The sequence below is a fragment of the Bombina bombina genome, chromosome 3 (genome assembly GCF_027579735.1).
Source record: "Bombina bombina isolate aBomBom1 chromosome 3, aBomBom1.pri, whole genome shotgun sequence".
NCBI lineage: Eukaryota > Metazoa > Chordata > Amphibia > Anura > Bombinatoridae > Bombina > Bombina bombina.
In genome coordinates, this window is record NC_069501.1 from 559,891,908 (window position 1) to 559,916,949 (window position 25,042).

Consider the following 25,042-nt stretch of genomic DNA (forward strand, 5'->3'; position numbering starts at 1 on the left):
CTTTCTAATTTACTCCTATTATCAATTTTTCTTCGTTCTCTTGGTATCTTTATTTAAAAAAAAAGCTGGAATGTAAGCATATGAGCCAGCCCATTTTTGGTTCAGCACCTGGGTAGCACTTTCTGATTGGTGTCTATATATAGCCACCAATCAGCAAGTGCTACCCAGGTGCTGAACCAAAAATGGGCCGGCTTCTAAGCTTACATTCAAATAAAGATACCAAGAGAACGAAGAAAAATTGATAATAGGAGTAAATTAGAAAGTTGCTTAAAATTGCATGCTCTATCTGAATCATGAAAGTTTAATTTTGACTATACTATCCGTTTAACAAGTTTATTAATATAATATTATAAGTACACTATCCTAGGAGAGGTCTAATTAGTAACATGAGTATATCTCTGAATATATGCTCTTCAATACAAACTATCATCCTCCTCAACAGGTGACCCACAGCGCAAGATTTTATAGCCACAGGAAAAAGCCGAACTAAAAAATGTGGACTTTGTTAGGAAACACAATTTGTGTTTTTCATATCCATAAATATGTATGCGGCCTTTAAAGGGACAGTCTAGTCAAAATGAAACTTTCATGATTCAGATAGGGCATGCAATTTTAAACAACTTTCCAATGTACTTTTATCATCAAATTTGCTTTGTCCCCTTGTATTCTCAGTTGAAAGCTAAATCTAGGTAGGCTCATATGCTAATTTCTAAGCCATGGAGGCTGCCTTTTATCTTACTGCATTTTGATATTTTTTCACATCTACACAGCCCTAGTTTATGTGTGCCATATATATAACATTGTGCTCACTCCAGTGGAGTTATTTATGAGTCAGCACTGATTCGCTAAAATTCAAGTCTGTTACAAGAATTGAGATAAAGGGGCAGTTTGCAGAGGCTTAGATACAAGGTAATTACAGAGGTTAAAAAGTGTATTTAAATAACAGTGTTGGTTATGCAAAACAAGGGAATGGGTAATAAAGGGATTATCTATCTATTTAAACAAACATTCTGGAGTAGACTGTCCCTTTAAGGCTTCTAGAATGTTGATCTCTGGCCCCATATGTTAGTAAGTTGGCCAACACTACATGCTACTTTGCTGTGTTACTGCATAACCTTTACCTTTCATATATATCTTTTTATTTCTATTCTGGTTGTCAGCAAAACACACAAAGTTAGTTTTTTAACTAAGGTATTGTAACAGACCATGGACCCTATAAACACATGATGTGCATTAGCTTTGAGGACCTTATTTATGACCTTAATGTGAAATACATTGACAATCATGGCTTTGAACCTCACAAATTATTTGATTTCTATTTGAATGTATGGAATAGAAGATGTGTTCTAATAAAACTGCTTACAAGCTCTGTTATTGACCATCACATATCCCAACCCATTTCACTAATCACAGGCCTGCAACTCCCCATCTCCAAAATGTCACCCAGTTCTTGCACATTCAGTGATTATAGGATGGCTTATCAAACAGCTGTCACAAGCTTTAAATGTATCACATTATTGTTGTCATTAAAGAAACCAGAGACATTTAAATACATTATTTTTTATATTCCAATACAATAGATGTCATCCAAAGGTTTTCTGTATATTTTACTTCTCGTACAAAATGTATTTGAGGATTAAGGGGACATAAGCCCAATTGTTTTCATGATTCAGACAGAGAATACAATTTTAAACAACTTTCTAATTTACTTCTATTATCAAACTTGCTTCATTCTCTTGGCATCCTTTGTTTAAGGAGCAATAATGCAAAACTGAGAGCTAGCTGGACACATTGGGTGAGCCAATGACAAGAAGCATTTATGTGCAGCCACTAATCTGCAGCTAGTTCCCAGTAGTGCAATGCTGATCCTAAGCCTACCTAGGTAAGCTTTTCAACAAAGGATACCAATAGAACAAGGCAAATAAGATAAGTAAATTGGAAAGTTGTTAAAATGGCATGATCTCTCTGAATCATAAAACTACTCTTGAATTTACTGTCCCTTTAAAGGGACATTCCAGCCAAAATTTAAATCCACATGGATGCATTTCAGTTTTGAATAGAAGCATTTTTGTAATATACATGCATTAGTAAAATACTTCTAATGAAAGCTATAGCTGTTTGAAAAGTGTATTTAAGTATGCACCGTGCAACAGCATTTTAAACACAGTACTCGCTTAGAGAGCCTAAGGTGTTTGTACCATCTGGTAATGACTCAATTTGTTAATTACTGACATGATACAAGTCCCACTGGTGCTCTGAGCAGCTGAAGTACTTAAAATGCTGATGCACTGAGAATATCTAGTTATGCTTCACATGCACATGCATAGAAAAATGTTAACACTAAAATGGTGACAACTTTACATGTATATTGCAAATATGTTTCTAGTCAAAGATGTAATTCATCTATGTGCATTTATATTTGGACTAGAATGTCCCTTTAAAACAAACGTATTAAATGCATGACACAGTACTTTGTATTTCCGACTGAAACTGATAGCTGCACTAAACAGGATGAAAAAACGCAGAGCTAATGAAATCTGATCAGGTTACAATAAAATAAAAAAAGCAGAAATGAGTGTACAGCAGATTTTTACATGGACCTTACCATGAAGGAAGCCATGTACCATATATAAACACCTACATGCAGGAAGCCATGTACCATATATAAACACCTACATGCAGGAAGCCATGTACCCTATATAAACACCTACATGCAGGAAGCCATGTACCATATATAAACACCTACATGCAGGAAGCCATGTACCATATATAAACACCTACATGCAGGAAGCCATGTACCATATATAAACACCTACATGCAGGAAGCCATGTACCATATATAAACACCTACATGCAGGAAGCCATGTACCCTATATAAACACCTACATGCAGGAAGCCATGTACCATATATAAACACCTACATGCAGGAAGCCATGTACCCTATATAAACACCTACATGCAGGAAGCCATGTACCATATATAAACACCTACATGCAGGAAGCCATGTACCATATATAAACACCTACATGCAGGAAGCCATGTACCATATATAAACACCTACATGCAGGAAGCCATGTACCATATATAAACACCTACATGCAGGAAGCCATGTACCATATATAAACACCTACATGCAGCAAGCCATGTACCATATATAAACACCTACATGCAGCAAGCCATGTACCATATATAAACACCTACATGCAGGAAGCCATGTACCATATATAAACACCTACATGCAGGAAGCCATGTACCATATATAAACACCTACATGCAGGAAGCCATGTACCATATATAAACACCTACATGCAGGAAGCCATGTACCATATATAAACACCTACATGCAGGAAGCCATGTACCATATATAAACACCTACATGCAGGAAGCCATGTACCATATATAAACACCTACATGCAGGAAGCCATGTACCATATATAAACACCTACATGCAGGAAGCCATGTACCATATATAAACACCTACATGCAGGAAGCCATGTACCATATATAAACACCTACATGCAGGAAGCCATGTACCATATATAAACACCTACATGCAGGAAGCCATGTACCATATATAAACACCTACATGCAGGAAGCCATGTACCATATATAAACACCTACATGCAGGAAGCCATGTACCATATATAAACACCTACATGCAGGAAGCCATGTACCATATATAAACACCTACATGCAGGAAGCCATGTACCATATATAAACACCTACATGCAGGAAGCCATGTACCATATATAAACACCTACATGCAGGAAGCCATGTACCATATATAAACACCTACATGCAGGAAGCCATGTACCATATATAAACACCTACATGCAGGAAGCCATGTACCATATATAAACACCTACATGCAGGAAGCCATGTACCATATATAAACACCTACATGCAGGAAGCCATGTACCATATATAAACACCTACATGCAGGAAGCCATGTACCATATATAAACACCTACATGCAGGAAGCCATGTACCATATATAAACACCTACATGCAGGAAGCCATGTACCATATATAAACACCTACATGCAGGAAGCCATGTACCATATATAAACACCTACATGCAGGAAGCCATGTACCATATATAAACACCTACATGCAGGAAGCCATGTACCATATATAAACACCTACATGCAGGAAGCCATGTACCATATATAAACACCTACATGCAGGAAGCCATGTACCATATATAAACACCTACATGCAGGAAGCCATGTACCATATATAAACACCTACATGCAGGAAGCCATGTACCATATATAAACACCTACATGCAGGAAGCCATGTACCATATATAAACACCTACATGCAGGAAGCCATGTACCATATATAAACACCTACATGCAGGAAGCCATGTACCATATATAAACACCTACATGCAGGAAGCCATGTACCATATATAAACACCTACATGCAGGAAGCCATGTACCATATATAAACACCTACATGCAGGAAGCCATGTACCATATATAAACACCTACATGCAGGAAGCCATGTACCATATATAAACACCTACATGCAGGAAGCCATGTACCATATATAAACACCTACATGCAGGAAGCCATGTACCATATATAAACACCTACATGCAGGAAGCCATGTACCATATATAAACACCTACATGCAGGAAGCCATGTACCATATATAAACACCTACATGCAGGAAGCCATGTACCATATATAAACACCTACATGCAGGAAGCCATGTACCATATATAAACACCTACATGCAGGAAGCCATGTACCATATATAAACACCTACATGCAGGAAGCCATGTACCATATATAAACACCTACATGCAGGAAGCCATGTACCATATATAATCACCTACATGCAGGAAGCCATGTACCATATATAATCACCTACATGCAGGAAGCCATGTACCATATATAAACACCTACATGCAGGAAGCCATGTACCATATATAATCACCTACATGCAGGAAGCCATGTACCATATATAAACACCTACATGCAGGAAGCCATGTACCATATATAAACACCTACATGCAGGAAGCCATGTACCATATATAATCACCTACATGCAGGAAGCCATGTACCATATATAAACACCTACATGCAGGAAGCCATGTACCATATATAAACACCTACATGCAGGAAGCCATGTACCATATATAAACACCTACATGCAGGAAGCCATGTACCATATATAAACACCTACATGCAGGAAGCCATGTACCCTATATAAACATCTACATGCAGGAAGCCATGTACCCTATATAAACACCTACATGCAGGAAGCCATGTACCCTATATAAACACCTACATGCAGGAAGCCATGTACCATATATAAACACCTACATGCAGGAAGCCATGTACCATATATAAACACCTACATGCAGGAAGCCATGTACCATATATAAACACCTACATGCAGGAAGCCATGTACCATATATAAACACCTACATGCAGGAAGCCATGTACCATATATAAACACCTACATGCAGGAAGCCATGTACCATATATAAACACCTACATGCAGGAAGCCATGTACCATATATAAACACCTACATGCAGGAAGCCATGTACCATATATAAACACCTACATGCAGGAAGCCATGTACCATATATAAACACCTACATGCAGGAAGCCATGTACCATATATAAACACCTACATGCAGGAAGCCATGTACCCTATATAAACACCTACATGCAGGAAGCCATGTACCCTATATAAACACCTACATGCAGGAAGCCATGTACCATATATAAACACCTACATGCAGGAAGCCATGTACCATATATAAACACCTACATGCAGGAAGCCATGTACCATATATAAACACCTACATGCAGGAAGCCATGTACCATATATAAACACCTACATGCAGGAAGCCATGTACCATATATAAACACCTACATGCAGGAAGCCATGTACCATATATAAACACCTACATGCAGGAAGCCATGTACCATATATAAACACCTACATGCAGGAAGCCATGTACCATATATAAACACCTACATGCAGGAAGCCATGTACCATATATAAACACCTACATGCAGGAAGCCATGTACCATATATAAACACCTACATGCAGGAAGCCATGTACCATATATAAACACCTACATGCAGGAAGCCATGTACCATATATAAACACCTACATGCAGGAAGCCATGTACCATATATAAACACCTACATGCAGGAAGCCATGTACCATATATAAACACCTACATGCAGGAAGCCATGTACCATATATAAACACCTACATGCAGGAAGCCATGTACCATATATAAACACCTACATGCAGGAAGCCATGTACCATATATAAACACCTACATGCAGGAAGCCATGTACCATATATAAACACCTACATGCAGGAAGCCATGTACCATATATAAACACCTACATGCAGGAAGCCATGTACCATATATAAACACCTACATGCAGGAAGCCATGTACCATATATAAACACCTACATGCAGGAAGCCATGTACCATATATAAACACCTACATGCAGGAAGCCATGTACCATATATAAACACCTACATGCAGGAAGCCATGTACCATATATAAACACCTACATGCAGGAAGCCATGTACCATATATAAACACCTACATGCAGGAAGCCATGTACCATATATAAACACCTACATGCAGGAAGCCATGTACCATATATAAACACCTACATGCAGGAAGCCATGTACCATATATAAACACCTACATGCAGGAAGCCATGTACCATATATAAACACCTACATGCAGGAAGCCATGTACCATATATAAACACCTACATGCAGGAAGCCATGTACCATATATAAACACCTACATGCAGGAAGCCATGTACCATATATAAACACCTACATGCAGGAAGCCATGTACCATATATAAACACCTACATGCAGGAAGCCATGTACCATATATAAACACCTACATGCAGGAAGCCATGTACCATATATAAACACCTACATGCAGGAAGCCATGTACCATATATAAACACCTACATGCAGGAAGCCATGTACCATATATAAACACCTACATGCAGGAAGCCATGTACCATATATAAACACCTACATGCAGGAAGCCATGTACCATATATAAACACCTACATGCAGGAAGCCATGTACCATATATAAACACCTACATGCAGGAAGCCATGTACCATAAATAAACACCTACATGCAGGAAGCCATGTACCATATATAAACACCTACATGCAGGAAGCCATGTACCATATATAAACACCTACATGCAGGAAGCCATGTACCATATATAAACACCTACATGCAGGAAGCCATGTACCATATATAAACACCTACATGCAGGAAGCCATGTACCATATATAAACACCTACATGCAGGAAGCCATGTACCATATATAAACACCTACATGCAGGAAGCCATGTACCATATATAAACACCTACATGCAGGAAGCCATGTACCATATATAAACACCTACATGCAGGAAGCCATGTACCATATATAAACACCTACATGCAGGAAGCCATGTACCATATATAAACACCTACATGCAGGAAGCCATGTACCATATATAATCACCTACATGCAGGAAGCCATGTACCATATATAAACACCTACATGCAGGAAGCCATGTACCATATATAATCACCTACATGCAGGAAGCCATGTACCATATATAAACACCTACATGCAGGAAGCCATGTACCATATATAAACACCTACATGCAGGAAGCCATGTACCATATATAATCACCTACATGCAGGAAGCCATGTACCATATATAAACACCTACATGCAGGAAGCCATGTACCATATATAAACACCTACATGCAGGAAGCCATGTACCATATATAAACACCTACATGCAGGAAGCCATGTACCATATATAAACACCTACATGCAGGAAGCCATGTACCCTATATAAACATCTACATGCAGGAAGCCATGTACCCTATATAAACACCTACATGCAGGAAGCCATGTACCATATATAAACACCTACATGCAGGAAGCCATGTACCATATATAAACACCTACATGCAGGAAGCCATGTACCATATATAAACACCTACATGCAGGAAGCCATGTACCATATATAAACACCTACATGCAGGAAGCCATGTACCATATATAAACACCTACATGCAGGAAGCCATGTACCATATATAAACACCTACATGCAGGAAGCCATGTACCATATATAAACACCTACATGCAGGAAGCCATGTACCATATATAAACACCTACATGCAGGAAGCCATGTACCATATATAAACACCTACATGCAGGAAGCCATGTACCATATATAAACACCTACATGCAGGAAGCCATGTACCATATATAAACACCTACATGCAGGAAGCCATGTACCATATATAAACACCTACATGCAGGAAGCCATGTACCATATATAAACACCTACATGCAGGAAGCCATGTACCATATATAAACACCTACATGCAGGAAGCCATGTACCATATATAAACACCTACATGCAGGAAGCCATGTACCATATATAGAACACCTACATGCAGGAAGCCATGTACCATAATATAAACACCTACATGCAGGAAGCCATGTACCATATATAAACACCTACATGCAGGAAGCCATGTACCATATATAAACACCTACATGCAGGAAGCCATGTACCATATATAAACACCTACATGCAGGAAGCCATGTACCATATATAAACACCTACATCCAGGAAGCCATGTACCATAAAAAAACACCTACATGCAGGAAGCCATGTACCATATATAAACACCTACATGCAGGTAGCCCATGTACCATATATAAACACCTACATGCAGGAAGCCATGTACCATATATAAACACCTACATGCAGGAAGGCCATGTACCATATATAAACACCTACATGCAGGAAGCCATGTACCATATATAAACACCTACATGCAGGAAGCCATGTACCATATATAAACACCTACATGCAGGAAGCCATGTACCATATATAAACACCTACATGCAGGAAGCCATGTACCATATATAAACACCTACATGCAGGAAGCCATGTACCATATATAAACACCTACATGCAGGAAGCCATGTACCATATATAAACACCTACATGCAGGAAGCCATGTACCATATATAAACACCTACATGCAGGAAGCCATGTACCATATATAAACACCTACATGCAGGAAGCCATGTACCATATATAAACACCTACATGCAGGAAGCCATGTACCATATATAAACACCTACATGCAGGAAGCCATGTACCATATATAAACACCTACATGCGGGCGATACTTAGGTATATACAATCACCACACAGCATTTTCTTAACAAATACACACAAAAAAATCAAGAACTTATTTACAGTGATCCTCTGCATATTAAAACAGAATTAAGCAAAACAGGTGCATTTTTTTAAAGGGATATGAATCCCAAACATTTTCTTTTCTGATTCAGACAAAACAAACCATTTTAAAAAAATCCAATTTACTTCTATTATCAAATTTGCTTTGTTCCCATGATATTCTGTGATGAAGAGATACCTAGGTAGGCGTCTGTAGCACTAAATGGCAGGAAATAGTACTGCCGTTTAGTGCCTTTACAAATGGATAACATTCTTGCAAAACTACTGCCATATAGTGCTCCAGAAAGGGTCCGGCTCCTAAGCATACATCCCTGATTTCCAACAAAAGATACCAAGAAAACAAAGAAAAATTGAGAATAGAGCTAAATTAAAAAATTGTTTAAAATCGCATGTTCTATCTGAATCATGAAAGAAAAATTTGGGGTTTCATATCCCTTTACCTCCTACACAAACCAACTTACATGGCCGCTACAGACAAATGAACTATTTATATATTTATACATATTTTAACAAAAGTAGCACAAATTTATAGATAAAATGCACCAACTTTCATTGATAGATTTAATTACTATTTAAAAAAAAAAATGTCAGTGTATGGAATCCCCTTTTACACAGCAGCTTTACAGTCTAAAATTCTGAAGCATCTCTCGAAATGTTCTTAAAGGGACATTAAACACTAAATACATGCTAGACAGAATGATGCATTCAAAGAAAAGATTAGTCCATGACTAACATGTAGATGTATTTTTTAAAGTTTCATTAGTTGTTTAAAAAGTGACAAAATAAGTGTAAAGTTTTAGTGTCTATAAAACACTGGGAGCTGCCATGTTGTAATTTGTGTTACCTTCTCTGCTGTGGCCAATTAGGTTCAGTTATAAATAGGTCACTAGAGTGTGCAGCCAATGGTTGTGCTGGATTTAACAGTGTTCTGCACTTCCATTTCTAACAGGAACTGAAAAGCTCACAATTTTAGAATGGAATTACAGGCAAAGAGGACAAAATAAATAATGAAAGTATATTGCAGAGTTGTTTTATTATATACAATTTATCATTTTATATTACCATCTCAAAGTGTTTAATCTCCCTTTAAGTAGTAAGACAGTTAGAGAACTGCTGTGTCACAAGTATGTAAACTAAAAATAATGAAATTGATGTGTTTTAAAAGGACAGTCAACACTAAAATTGTTATTGTTTAAAAAGATAGATAACGCATTTACTACCTATTCCCCAGCTTTGCACAACCAACATTGTTAGATTAATATACTTTATAACGTTTAAACCCCTAAATTTCTCTTATCAAATGGTTTTTTATTAGGTTTTCACAACAGGAGACTGCTAGTTCATGTGGGTCATATAGATAACATTGCGTTCACGCCCATTTAGTTATTTAAGAGTCAGAACAACACAGCACTATTTGGCAAAAATGCAATTAGTCAATAGATAAAACATAAAAAGTCATGTGATCAGGGATGAAGATGCTTAGGTACAAGGTAATCACAGAGGTAAAAAGTATATTAATATAACAGTGTTGGTTGTGCAAAACTGGTGAATGGGTAATAAAGGCATAGGGGCATATTTATCAAGCTCTGTATGGAGCTTGAAGCCCCCTGTTTCTGGCGAGCCTTCAGATCGCTGCTCCATAACCTGTCCTGATGCAGTGAACAAGTGCGGTAGACCTGCATGAAACGCGTATGCCTTCATCTGCCACTTTGACCATTTAGGTCAGCTGAATGTTTTTTTCTATTGCCTATTTTTGTGTGTGTTTTTAGTGCACTGTATTATATTCATCTCACCTTGCAAATAAAGTCAGAATTTGTTTACTCCATTACGAGTCCGTGGATGTGTTCTACAGTTAGGCAGATTTTTTCAGTATTTTTCCTTGTGATTTTGACGTGATTGGATGGAGACGTCCTTTCTGGCTCCTGCAGGCACCCGTAGGAATGTCCACAGAGTGCATGCGCTTAAGAAACGCTGCAGCTACGCAGAAGAGGCCTGTCTCCTTCACGCAGGGGGTAAGCACCGCTTTTTTCGGTGTTTTCATTCCATAACCTGTCCGCCTGCTCTGAGGCGGCAGACAGACATCGCCGAAAATCAACCCGATTGAATACGATCGGGTTGATTGACACCCCCTGCTGGTGCAAAACTGCAGGGGGCGGCGTTGCACCAGCAGTTCACAAGAACTGCTGGTGCAATGATAAATGCCGACAGCGTATTTATCGATGTGTGGCAGACATGATCCACAATATCGGATCATGTCCGTCCGCACCTTGTTAAATAGGCCCCATTATCTATCTAGTAAAACAATAAAAATTCTGGTGTAGACTGTCCCTTTAAAGTCTTTGTAGTTACTGATTTACAGAACTTTAAAACTCAGTTATATTTAGGTCAGCTTGAGAATGCCATTTCCTCTTTGTTAAATCTAAGAAAATTTTAAAATGCATTAAAACAGACATGATGTGATTAACTCAGTTACGTGCTAAATTATTAGTTTATATTTAAAAAAAAAACTAATCATTTAACTTCTATAATAAAACATTTTGAAAATTCAACACAACCGTAACTGCAGCTCCATCAGTGGTCAAAGTTAGCAAAAGGCAGCCAATCAGAACTGACATGCAAATAAATTCTAACATTACCAGGGGACCTGCATGTACTTCTACTAACTTACACAGCATCTTCCCCAAAATAAAATATCCTCATTTAGTTTCACTTCCATTTTTAAAACTATTAGTGTATCTCAAGATGCTTTAGGCTATTCACACTTCCACAAGACAAATATAAAGATGAAATGTGAATAAATAGTACCAGACTCGAAAAAGTCTTTCTTTTACAATTACCTGTTTTTATAATGCTCAATTTCCAGGTTATCTTTTTTAAAGGAAAAATATACATAATAACTAATAATCAGCTCAAACACAAACAGAAGAAAGTGCCCCGTGTTTTCACACCAACTCACAAGAGTTTTAGAGATAGCTCGTGAAATCTTGTAGGAATACTGTAAAATCAAGTAAATTTTGGACTAAAATACTTGCAACCGTTGCAACTCCATATGCAAGCAAGACAGACTTGCACTTTAACAAGTCCTGGGACTAGCATCAAGATTGGATAATGTAAAAAAGAGAAAACGGGCATAGTCCTACATTCTGCCGATAAGATAAAATATCTAAAAATGTTTAATATGGGTGCTAAGGTGATATTTTGAGAATAGGTTGCTTGGCATTTATTGCAATAATGTAGTGCCAGATTACAGGTGGATTGCTAAATATCGCTTTCAGGAAAGCACGCTAATGTGCGCTGGTATTACAGGTTGACAGCAATGCAAACGCAAGCTCGTGTTCTCATTGCTGGGAAGCATTGCGCTCATGAGAGCACACTTCCATAGGTTCCAATGGGAACCTCATTCTGATGTCATCAGAAATGGCACAGAACCTAAGCAGAGCAGTTATTTTATTAAAAATAAAAATGTTACAATTTTTTTTTAATAAAATACAGTACACTGAATTTTGGGGGCATTTGGGGCACATTTATATAATTAACCAGAGATCTAATTTTAAAAGCGCTACTTACTACCGCAAGCTTGTGGTAGCAATAAACCAGCCACTTGTAATGGCTGATTATTTATTGTGCGCCCGTAAATGAGCAAATTTGTTAAATTAGCGCTCCACTTGTAATCTAGCCCTAAATGTGTTTTTGTTGAAAAGCAGGGAAGTAAGCTCAGGAGCGTGCACATGTCTAGAGCAGTATATGGCAGCAGTTTTGCAAGAATGTTATTCATATGCAAGAGCATTAGATGGCAGCCCTATATCCTGTCATGTAGTGCTCCAGACATCTACCTACATATCTCTTAAACAGAGAATACCATGGAAACAAAGCAAATTTGATAATACCATGCCCCTTAAAGGGACACTAAACCCACATATTTTTTCTTTCATGATTTAGATAGAGCATGCAATTTGAAGCAACTTTCCTATTATCAATTTTTCTTCGTTCTCTTGCTATCTTTATTTGAAAAAGAAGGCATCTAAGCTAAGTAGCCAGCAAATTTTTGGTTCAGAACATGGACAGCACTTGTTTATTGGTGCTGTCCAATCAGCAAGGACAACCCAGGCTGTGCAACCAAAAATGAGCCGGCTTCTAAACTTACATTCTTGCTTTTCAAATAAAGATAGCAAGAAGAAAAATTGATAATAGGAGTAAATTAGAAAGTTGCTTAAAATTGCATGCTCTATATAAATCATAAAAGAAAAAAATGTGGGTTCAGTGTCCCTTTAAAGTGATGGTAAACTTGACATGTTTTAAAATCAGGTCCAGAATCTAAGCAACATTTTAGATGGATTTTAATTGACCACTTCTAATGAAGATGTGCTGTAACTTTTTATTCTAGCAGTGCCACTCTAATACCCTGTGCTCCTGCCACCCACTTTAACTCATATTTTTTGTGAGATAATGGTTTGAACTGTTCTTCAATTGGCCCTCTAGCCACAAAAAAAGTGCCGTACGGCTAGTTTTAAAGTGGACGGCTGGAGCGCAAGATATTAGAATGGAATGACTAGATTAAAAGTAAGTTACAGCACATTTTCATTCAAATGATCTGTTAGCCCTTTGAGTGCTAATGAGGGAGATCTGGGGGCTCCATACTGCTCCTACCCCGGCGATCGTGCCTGTAGAGTGACAGGCATCGCCAGGGCTTCACGTGATGCGCGTTGACGTCATGTGCAATTACGTGATGACGTCACCGCGCAACTTTATTTATACTTAACAACGTTAAGTATAGGAGGAGGGGGCATGCTGCTTAGAAGCCTGTATCTCAGGCATCTAAGAAGCTACAGACCCCCAAGACCCATTGTTCGAAAGGTAATCGCCTAACCTTTCCAACAGTGTAAGTCTTGGGGGTCTGTAATAAAAAATAAAAAAGTAAAAAAAAAATGTTTTAAAACATTTAAATAATAATAATAATAAAAAAATATTAGCACCCAGGTGGGAAATGACTTAGCAGCCAAAGGGTTAAAGTCCCTCCAAAATATTGCTAAGATTCCAAATATGATTTTAAAACATGTTAAGTTTACCATCACTAAACTAATAATAATATATCTTGTACTTCAAAATTCCTTTTGTTTTCAGGTTTCTGAAGTTTGTACCCACTCCACATAATAATTTTGTGAGCTTTTGTAATTAGACTAGTTGTGCACAAAAAATAATTTCAATAAAACCTGTATTCATCTATTTTCATAAAAATATAAAAGTTTCAAGATTTAACTGCTGCTCTTTCACATGGATGGGGAAAAATGTATGAGTTTAGTTTCTCTTTAACTCTCACAAAGATATCTATATAAATGTTATTTTTAAATTTTGCTTAGTGCAGGGAAAAAAAGAACGAAGACCAAGGTAAAGCTTTTTTTTCTTGGGTCAGCAACAGCAGCTGTACAATAACCACGGGCTTGACAAATCCAGAAAGCCTGGGAGCCATCGCTCCTTGTGTTTAACACCTGGCTCCTAATCTGTTTTACATTATTCTACATGTATCTGTATTCAAAATAATTTAAATGTAAATAAATACATTTCTCAAGCCCACACTTGTTTTAAAGTGTGATAGCAACAATATGCCTTCATGTACTTTTATAGAGAAAGGGTTAAATCAGTTGAGCTAGACCTTCATATTCCTTCCTAAAGTGCAAAAATCAGAACTATGTGTATCCTATACAGAAAAAAACATCAATATAGGAGATAAATGTGAGAACAAAATCATAGAACATCATGGGACAAACATCATCTGCAGACACCGCAAGTTAAAATGTAACTAGGGTCTAATGGGGCTAGGTAAAATGGTTTAGAGGCAAGCTTATGTCAGATAAGAGTGTACAGGGGAAGCTAGGACATGGATGAGAGTGGCACATCAAGACTGGGGTTGCCTGGGGGGAGGGGGAGAGTCTGTTCTTATTGTTTTCCCAGCCCCTTTCACTGAGTGTTCCAGCCTAACCTCATCAACAATGCTTAACTTGGCGCTTCTAAGTAAGTTTTTAAAAGGTTTTATACTGGATTTTAGATCAGTATTTGAGCATAGTCTTCTTTATAGCAGTGTCTATTACATGCAGTTATATGAAAATTGGTGTATACTGTCCATTTGTTCATGAGCATACACTCACAGATGACAAGGCTTTTGATGTATGCATGTATACACTGATTATGGACAGCATTGCATATTAAAGTTTCATTTGACAGCTTTTGAAATTAGTTTATATCACACATATAGCAGTCCTCGGTTTCATTAAAGTGACATTAAAATGCCAGGAACAAATAGAGGAGCAAGGTTACTACTCACCATGCTATAATTTTTCCTCCTGTACTTGCTACCCTCTTCAAATCTCTTCTCTTATTTTAACCCATAACAAGCTGATCAAACCAATAAAATGTAATAACTGTCAACGCAAAAGATTGCTTAACACCCAAATAAATAAAAGTGAGTAAATTATATTTAATAACAAGAATAATAATGTGCAATATGTCACTCTTCCTCTTGCTTATACTAGCTACAGTTGAAATCTCTCCCAATCCCGGTCCCCACAACTTCTTAATCTTGCCCATCTTGGTCCCCTTCGCTTCTTAATTTATACATCATCTTTAGGTTCTTTAATAAAGTTCCACTGGTTTAAATATCATTTGTATGCTGATGATACCCAAATCTACCTCTTTGCACCAGACCTATCCCCTTCCTTACGAACTCGTGTCACTAACTGTCTTTCTAATATTTCATCCTGGATGTCCTCTGACCTTAAGCTAAATCTCTCCAAAACTTAGCTTCTTATTACACCCCCACCCCCGCTCTCAAAATCTCTACACCCCAACTTCCTATAACTGTTGATAATAACATCATTATCCCAACCCTGCATGCCCGAAGTCTTGGGGTCACACAATCTCTTTCACTCCCCACATCCAGTCGTCCAATTCCTGCTGTTTCTACCTTAAAAACATCTCCAAAAACTAAGACTTTAATCCACTCTCTCATCATCTCCACCTTGACTTTTGCAACTCTATCCTCTTTGATCTCCCAACCTAGAATCTATCTCTCCTTACAATCCATAATAAATGTCTCTGCCAGAATGATCCTCCTTATATGTCGCTCCTCATGTTCTGCAGCTCTTGGCCAATCCCTTAACTGACTTCCTCTAACCATCAGAATAAAACACAAAATACTTACTCTAATGTTAAAGGCCCTCAATTACACTGCTCCCCCTATATCCCCTATCTTGTCTCCAGATACTATCTCTCTCGTCCCCTTCGCTCTGCTCTTGACCTCCTTCTCTGCTCCTTTCTTTTTACCTCTTCACATTCCCATCTACAAGACTTCTCCAGATTAGTCCCTACTTTGTGGAACTCTCTGTCTCGCTCCATAAGACTTCCCAATAGTTTTCAAACTTTCAAGCCTCCTTCAAGACTCTACTGTTCAGTGATGCATACAATATACACTAACATTTTTTCATCTTAGTTCCTCTCCTACTGTTATCATGCCCTTAAACCCCCTTAGCATATAAGCCTACGAGCCCAGCTGTTTTGTAGATCACATTCATGAAAGCTGGTTTACAACAGAGCAACTATTAGCAGGGTTCTCTATCCATCTGTCTTCCATAAGTGTTACCTTGCATATTAACCTATGTTTATAGTGCTGTGGAATCTGTTGTCGCTGTACAAATAACTGATAACAAAGTTAAAATAACAACAAATAGAAAGACCAACAAAAGGAGCAATGTGAGTTATAGGTCCGCTATCATGAATTCCGTTTTTAAGATCCACAGCTATTTTATTTTATAGTGTGCTGCACATGCCAGATGCACACTCCCTTGCAAGTCTGAGGCATGCCTCCTGATTGACAGCTTAAAGTCCCTTTACAATGGAATGTGGCTACTGAGGAAAATTTGAGAGGCATGTGAAGGACATTATATTTCTTTCTGGCTATTGGAATAAGGAGTAAGATCGGAGGACACTAGAGTTAGCGATTAACAACATTCGGATCACTATCGTCCTGTTCACTGAGACCAGATGCTGTGAGAGCCGGTGTCCTGAGAAGTGGTGGAGGTTGTGTTATGCTATTATTTTGATCTCATGAGTGCATTATATGCAGGGCTGGGGCCATTGTCTTTGTGAAACTTTGCATTTGTGGTCTTGTTACTTTCTGCTTTTGTTTTATAGGAAACACCACACGGTATTGGAAGGTCTTTATTTTACATTCATCTTACCTGTGATACCAGCTGTGGATCTTATAAAATTCATAATAGCAGACCTATAATTCACATTGCCCCTTTTTTGTTGGTCTTTCTTTTTTATTGCTATTTTAACTTTGTGAATATTGTACACTATTAATCTTGTTACTAAATTTAATTTGCTCACTTTTATTTATCTGAGTCTTAAAGGGCCACTGTAAGTAAATATTTTCTATGCCTGTTACTAACTAACTACCCCAAATACGCTTTTTATCAATAGCATTTCATTAACATATCTCTACCGTATATCAGAAATCTTGTCTGCAAATTTAATTGTTTTCCATTTCCATTGTTTTGCTCTGTACCAATCCGTTTACAATACCTAGGTTTCAAAATGGCGCTTTAAACACAAAGTTATTGGTTTAAGTATTTTGAACACGCAGTGCTGAAAATAGTGGGCAGGATAACGTGACATCATCGGCGAATAAAAGATATAACTTTTAGAACGTTATGAAACTTCATTTTGGAGAAAATATAGGTCAGTAGGTTTTAATTAATGTTTATTAACTTTAATATGTTAGTTGTTTAGCTTAAAAATTATAACAGAAAGTAATCCTTTAAGCAATCTTTTGAGCGGACAGTTATTACATTTTATTGGCTGTAACTTTTTTCAGGTGTTGTGAGGTGCCTGTTTTTTGTACTACCCGCTTGACACCTCTTCTCTATATATAATTCTGAGCACGATACCAGCTACAATAATATTACAAGTTAATGAAGCTCCACGTCTACCGCCATTTTGGATCAGACATATTCCTGCACCCTGTGACAGAAGTGGTGCACATTCACAGCTCAATGACATTGCTGGAATTTTGACAGGTGTACCTTCGACTTCAGTTTAGCTTGCACAATAGGGACCTTTACATGTTTTCACTTTAAATGTTATATGACAAATAAAAAAAAATGTGCTCAGAAATAACATACAGCTCCTGCTCTGTATTGAACACACTAATCTGCACAATAGGGCATGTCAAAAAGACAACAATGTCATTTATCTGTGAATATGCACCACTTATGTCACAGGATGCAAGAATACTTAAAGGGACATTAAACACTAAACAAATGCTAGCTAGAATGATGCATTCAAAGAAAAGACTACCCTGAAAATAACATTGATGTATTTTTAAAGTTTCATTGGCCGTTTAAATAGTGACAAAATAAGTGTAAAGTTTTAGTGTCTATAAAACAAATGGGAGCTGCCATGTTGTAACTTAGGTTACCTCCTCTGTTGTGTCCAATTAGGGACAGTTATAAATAGGTCACTAGAGTGTGTGTCGCCAAAGGCTGTGTGTAATATAACAGTGTTCTGAACTTCCTTTTCTAACAGGAACTAAAAAGCTCACAATTTCAGAATGGAATTACAGGAAAAAGGGACACAATAAATAATGAAAGTATATTGCAGAGTTGTTTTTTTTTCATATTTACAATTTATCATTTTATATTACCATCTCAAAGTGTTTAATGCCCCTTTAAGCTCCAAGATGGAGTCTACCAGTCTGAAGATGCTGACTTTCACTAACCAGCATTTGTAATGGGTTAAAAATAAGAGAACGTCTTTGAAGACAGCTGAAGACACAGGAGGAAAAACAAGATCATTTTGTAGATGTACACCGCACTTTAATGGACATATAAAGCATTTGCCATGTGTTAACGTGCTTTAATTTTTCACTAAAATAACCCTTTAATACATTACTAGCTGTAATAAAACAATAACAGCATATAATGTTATCATTGGTCACGGGAATTGTAAGAAGTACAGAGCTACGGTTGTATATTGCAGATAAATAGAGGAAGAGAGTTTTAGTAGGCTAGATATGATAGGACAAGAATTGTCCATATTCAACAGTTTGAAAATCTTTCCATACTCTTCTTGTATAGATACTTGACACAGATTTAATTACAAGCTGTTGGGAAGGGGACTCACCGTGAACCTGCTTCCTGATATCCTTCAGAGGGTCGATCCATACCTATGTAAGAAAGATAATTTGTTTTGTGATTACAAGACCAAGCTTACATTGTTACATCCTTTTAGTCCACCTAGCTCTCATCACAATCTCTTATACAGAAAAAGAAAGTCGATATATTAAATGTATAGAAGGATAAACACAAACTATCTTATCTACTTATAATTGCAGAAGAAAAAGCACAGAAATATCAAACTTTTGTCCACCCTAGAGCTCCCTGGAAGAGAAGTGGTTTTACTATATTATTACTGACCAACCATTTTTCAGAGATATGTTTAAATAGTCCATATCTTTAAAGCTCAAAGTGCTTAAAAACCAAACAAGAGTGTTTTAATATAAATCTAATAGCTAAGAATACAATTATGATGTGTGATATATCTTCTTGTTGCTTTATTTCTCATCATAAGGTCACCAGAGAGATCCCACTAATAATCTGTAATGTTTTGCTTGTGTATAAAAAAAAACAATTCTTCACTTTTTAAAGCTCATTACATATAGATGTCCGTTTGAAAGAAGATGTGTCACACAGTCCTTATCTAGTAATCAGCATGTCCGTGCAGAGATCCTGAGCAGCGCTATACACAGAGAGATGCTCTCTGTGTACCAGTGGGACAAGTGCGGTCAACCGTTGAAGAGCTCATCCTGTCCAGATTAATCCGACAGACAATGAAGAAGGGAATGGAAAAATCTGTAAACAGGGCTCAGTAATTAAGAGATGCTGCCTCTCTATGGCGCCAGATAAGGAATTAATACATCATGCTGCTTTTGAAAGTTAGATAATCTACAAAGTCTGTGTTGACATAAGGCCGGACCAGTCATCAGTCTGGAATTTCTTCCCATTTGCTGTTGCAGAGTGCGCATGTTGTGCACGTGCCACTTCCTTACTTACCTTACTTGTGGGAGATTCACACAGGGCCAAACAAAAATAATCTTCCTCCAGAATGTTGAGATGGCTGCACACTTTCTTAAACAAGTCCTCTCCCTTGGCATGTTTCTGTAAGAAATAAGATTTTCATATTACAAAATAAAATAAAAATAGGAACAATGAGGATATGGAGAAACCATAGATGGAGATACAAATAAAAGCAAAGGTATCAGAGGGGAGTAAAAATGTATTTGATGGAATAAAGGAAATCCAGCTCGCCTAAGTACAGTATATGACATCATAAAAAAAAAAATAAGACTCATAAATAATAGTGTGGGAGTACAAACTCAATGTCACAGATGCGAGCCTGCAGCCGAACCTTTTGAGTTTAAAGGGATATTTAACAGTAAACCCATGCTACACATAATGATGTATTCAAAGCAAAGATTAGCCTTAGAATAATATGTGGATGTATTGTTATTAATCAGTTGCTTAAATATTGATTGTATACATTTCCTATTTATCTTTGTCTTCTGCAGAGAACAATTAAGGAAAGATATATAAACCAGGCAATAGTAAAGTTTGTGTAAACAAGGCTATGGGGCATATTTATCAAGCTCTGTATGGTCTAAGGACCGCTCCTCCATAACTTGTCCGCCTGCTCTGTGGCTTGATTGACACCCCCTGCTAGCAGCCGATTGGCCGCAAATCTACAGGGGGCGGCAACAGAGCCAACAGAGTATGCTGTCTGCATTTATCAATGTGCAGCGGACATGATCCTCTATATCGGAAAATAGTAAATAGGCCCCCATGTGTTTGTCTAATCTATTTTGTTTCCTGTTTTATACCTATCCCTACTAGTTTGCAACAGGACAGTGGGATATGGTGAAAACTTAAGTTCAGACATGGTGACGTCCATTACTTTACAGAAACTCAGTAGCATTAAAAAAAAGAAATAACAATTTTCAGAGATAAATTACAGGAAATGGGGACAAAATAAACAGTATATATATATATATATATATATATATATATATATATATATATTTAAAAAATATTTTTATATATATATATTTAAGTTTTATGAACTACACGTAACATTTTATATTACATCCCTTTAATGCCCCTTTAATATACAGACATGACTCCGCAATCATTCTCACAAGCTGCAATTAAAGGGGCAGTCAAGTCCAAAAAACTTTCATGATTCAAATAGGGCATGTAATTTTAAACAACTTTCCAATTTACATGTATCACCAAATTTGCTTTGTTCTCTTGGTATTCTTAGTTGAAAGCTTAATCTAGGTAGTCTTATATGGTAATTTATTAGACCTTGAAGGACGCCTCTAATCTGAATGCATTTTGACAGTTTGTCACCACTAGAGGGAGTTAGTTCATGTGTGTCATATAGATAACATTGAGCTAATGCACGTGAAGTTACCAAGGAGTAAGCACTGATTGGCTAAAATGCAAGTCTGTCAAAAGAACTGAAATAAGGGGGCACTATAATAAAGCTATTAACCCCTAATCCGCCACTTCCTGACATCGCCGACACTATAATAAAGCTACTAACCCCTAATTCGCCGCTCCCCGACATTGCCAACACTATAATAAACCTATTAACCTCTAAACCTCCGGCCTCCCATATCGCCGCCACTAAATAAACCTATTAACCCCTAAACCTCCGCCCCCCCCACGGCAGCTACTAAATAAAAAAGGTACGCCATTTTGAATCGGCTACCTTGCATTGAACTTCAGTGTCAGGCGGTGACCATATGAAGAGGACGCTCTGTGCAGGATGTCTTTGGCTTCCAGGATGGCTCCGTTCCACGCTGCTGGGATGAAGATAGAAGACACTGCCTGGATGAAGACTTTTCGCCGCCGGGATGGAGACTTCTCGCCGTCTGGATGGAGATGGATGTCCGGATTTCAGGAACCGTGAGTACATATTCTGGGGTTAGTGTTAGTTTTTTTTTAGATTAGGGCTTTGGACTTTTTTATAAGAGTTGAATGCCTTTTTAAGGGCAATGCCCATACAAATGCCCCTTTAGAGGCAATGGGTAGCTTAGGTTTTTTTTTTAGAGTTAGTTTTTTTTTATTTTGGGGGGTTGTTTGGGTGGTGGGTTATACTGTTGGGGGGACTTTTTTTTTTTTACAGGTAAAAGAGTTGTTTAACTTAGGGCAATGCCCTACAAAGGGCCCTTTTAAGGGCTATTGGTAATTTATTGTAGGCTAGGGGGTGTTTTTATTTTGATCGTCTTTTTTATAGGGCTATTAGATTAGGTGTAATTGTTTTTATTTTTGATAATTTCGTTTATTACTTTTTGTAAATTTAGTGTTTTTTATTTTTAAATGGTAGTATCTTTTTATTTTATTAGAATAGTAATGTTAGGTTTATTTTTATTTCACAGGTAAGTTTTTATTTATTTTAAGATAGTTGAACCTCTCTCGAACCTCTCTCTTCCATCCCCTCCTTTTCCTGTCCTGATGAATCCATCTTCCACTATAACTCCACCCTTACATCAGTCCTTGATAACCTGGCTCCACCTACCATAGCTCGGAAAACAAACACTCATCCTCAGCCCTGGCATACTCCTCTGACACGGTACCTACGCAGATGTTCCCGTACTGCTGAGCGACACTGGAGGAACACTGCTGACTTTCTTCACTATAAGTTCATCTTGAACTCTTACTATTCTGCCCTTAATCTATATAAGCAACACTACTTCTCTACTCTTATCTCTACTCTTTCTTAAAACCCAAAACGTCTGTTCTCCACATTCAATACTCTTTTCCGCCCACCCCCACCTCCCACCACAACTTCTCTCTCAGCCCAAGATTTTGCCAGCTACTTCAACAACAAAATCGACTCCATCAGAAATGAAATCAGCTCTCAACATACTACTGGTCTCCCACCCCCTCAAAAGCTCACAATCATCCAAAACCCACATAGCCATAAATTTAGCTTTTTTGCCCCTGTTACAGAGGATGAAGTTTCTGCCCTTATACTATCCTCTCACCTCACTACCTGTCCCCTCAACCCTATCCCCTCACAACTACTCCCCTCCCTCTCTTCTACCCTTACCTCTATACTCACACACATCTTCAACCTGTCCCTCAGCACTGGTATAGTTCCCACATCTCTTAAACATGCATTAGTCACACCTATCCTCAAAAAACCTTCTCTCAATCCAACCACCACCCTATTTCCCTACTACCTCTTGCCTCAAAGCTTCTTGAAAAGCTAGTACATGCACATCTATCCCATTTCCTTACATTAAACTCCCTCCTTGACCCACTGCAATCTGGATTTCGCCCCCTTCACTCAACGGAGACAGCAATTGTTAAGGTTACCAACGACCTACTTACAGCAAAATCAAAAGGCGACTTCTCTCTACTTATCCTCTTTGATCTGTCTGCAACCTTTGATACTGTCGACCACCCTCTTTTGCTCTTTACCCTCCAATCCTTCGGCATCTGTGACACAGCCCTCTCTTGGTTCTCTTCCTATCTGTCCTCCTTTAGTGTAGCCTTCTCTAGCGTATCCTCAGCCCCGTTACCTCAAGGCTCTGTCCTCGGTCCCCTTCTCTTCTCAATCTACACGTCCTCACTAGGTTCCTTAATAAAGTCCCACGGGTTTCATTATCATTTGTATGCCGACGATACACAAATCTACCTCTCTGCATCAGAATTATCTCCTTCCTTGCTAACCTGTGTCACTAACTGTCTCTCTCATATCTCATCTTGGATGTCCTCTCACTACCTCAAGCTAAATCTCTCCAAAACTAAGCTCCTTATTTTCCCCCCTTCTTCAAAAATCTCCACCCCCCATGTCTCTATAACTGTTGACAACTCCATCATTACCCCAACCTCACATGCCCGATGTCTTGGGGTCACACTTGACTCAGATCTTTCTTTCACTCCTCACATTCAGTCCTTGGCTAAAGTCTGCCGCTTCTACCGTAAAAACATCCCTAAAATTAGACATTTCCTTACACAAGACACAACAAAGATTTGAATCCACTCTCTCATCCTTTCCCGCCTCGACTACTGCAACTCTATCCTCTCTGGTCTCCCTAGCTGCCGCCTAACTCCTTTACAAACCATAATGAATTCCTCTGCCAGGCTCATCTTCCTTGCACGTCGCTCTTCTTCTGCCTAACCTCTCTGCCAATCCCTTCACTGGCTTCCTCTTGCCTCCAGGATTAAACACAAAATTCTCACTCTGACACACAAAGCCCTCAATTGCATTGCTCCCCCCTACATCTCAGACCTTGTCTTCAGATACTCTCCCTCCCATCCCCTTCGTTCTGCTCATGATCTCCTACTCTCCTCCTCTCGTTACCTCCTCATATTCCCGTCTACAAGATTTCTCTAGACTGGCTCCCATCTTATGGAACTCTCTGCCTCGCTCCACAAGAATCTCCCCTAGTTTTAAAAACTTCAAGTGCTCCCAGAAGACTCTACTATTCAGGGACGCTTACAACCTACCCTAACCTTCCTATCGCCACTGCTATCCCCCTAAACCCCATAGCATGTAAGCCTATGAGCCCAGCTGTTTGTAGTCCACCTTCATAAGAGCCGACTACAACAGTGCAACTCTCGGCAGGACCCTTCACCCATTTGATCCCTGTAATAGTTTTTTATATACCA

At 38.1% G+C, this 25,042-nt stretch overlaps 1 protein-coding gene across 6 annotated transcripts in view; it reads right to left on the minus strand.

Annotated features, from left to right (window-relative positions):
- Window positions 1-25,042, minus strand: part of EPB41 (erythrocyte membrane protein band 4.1) — a 392,405-nt gene that overhangs the window by 239,982 nt on the left and 127,381 nt on the right. For all 6 annotated transcript variants that reach the window (XM_053707087.1, XM_053707084.1, XM_053707090.1 and 3 more), the window contains exons 4-5: window positions 20,414-20,518; window positions 19,485-19,527 (exon numbers count right to left, since the gene is read on the minus strand). In XM_053707087.1, coding sequence (XP_053563062.1) covers window positions 19,485-19,527; window positions 20,414-20,518 — 148 coding nt within the window. The remainder of the gene's footprint in view (window positions 1-19,484; window positions 19,528-20,413; window positions 20,519-25,042) is intronic.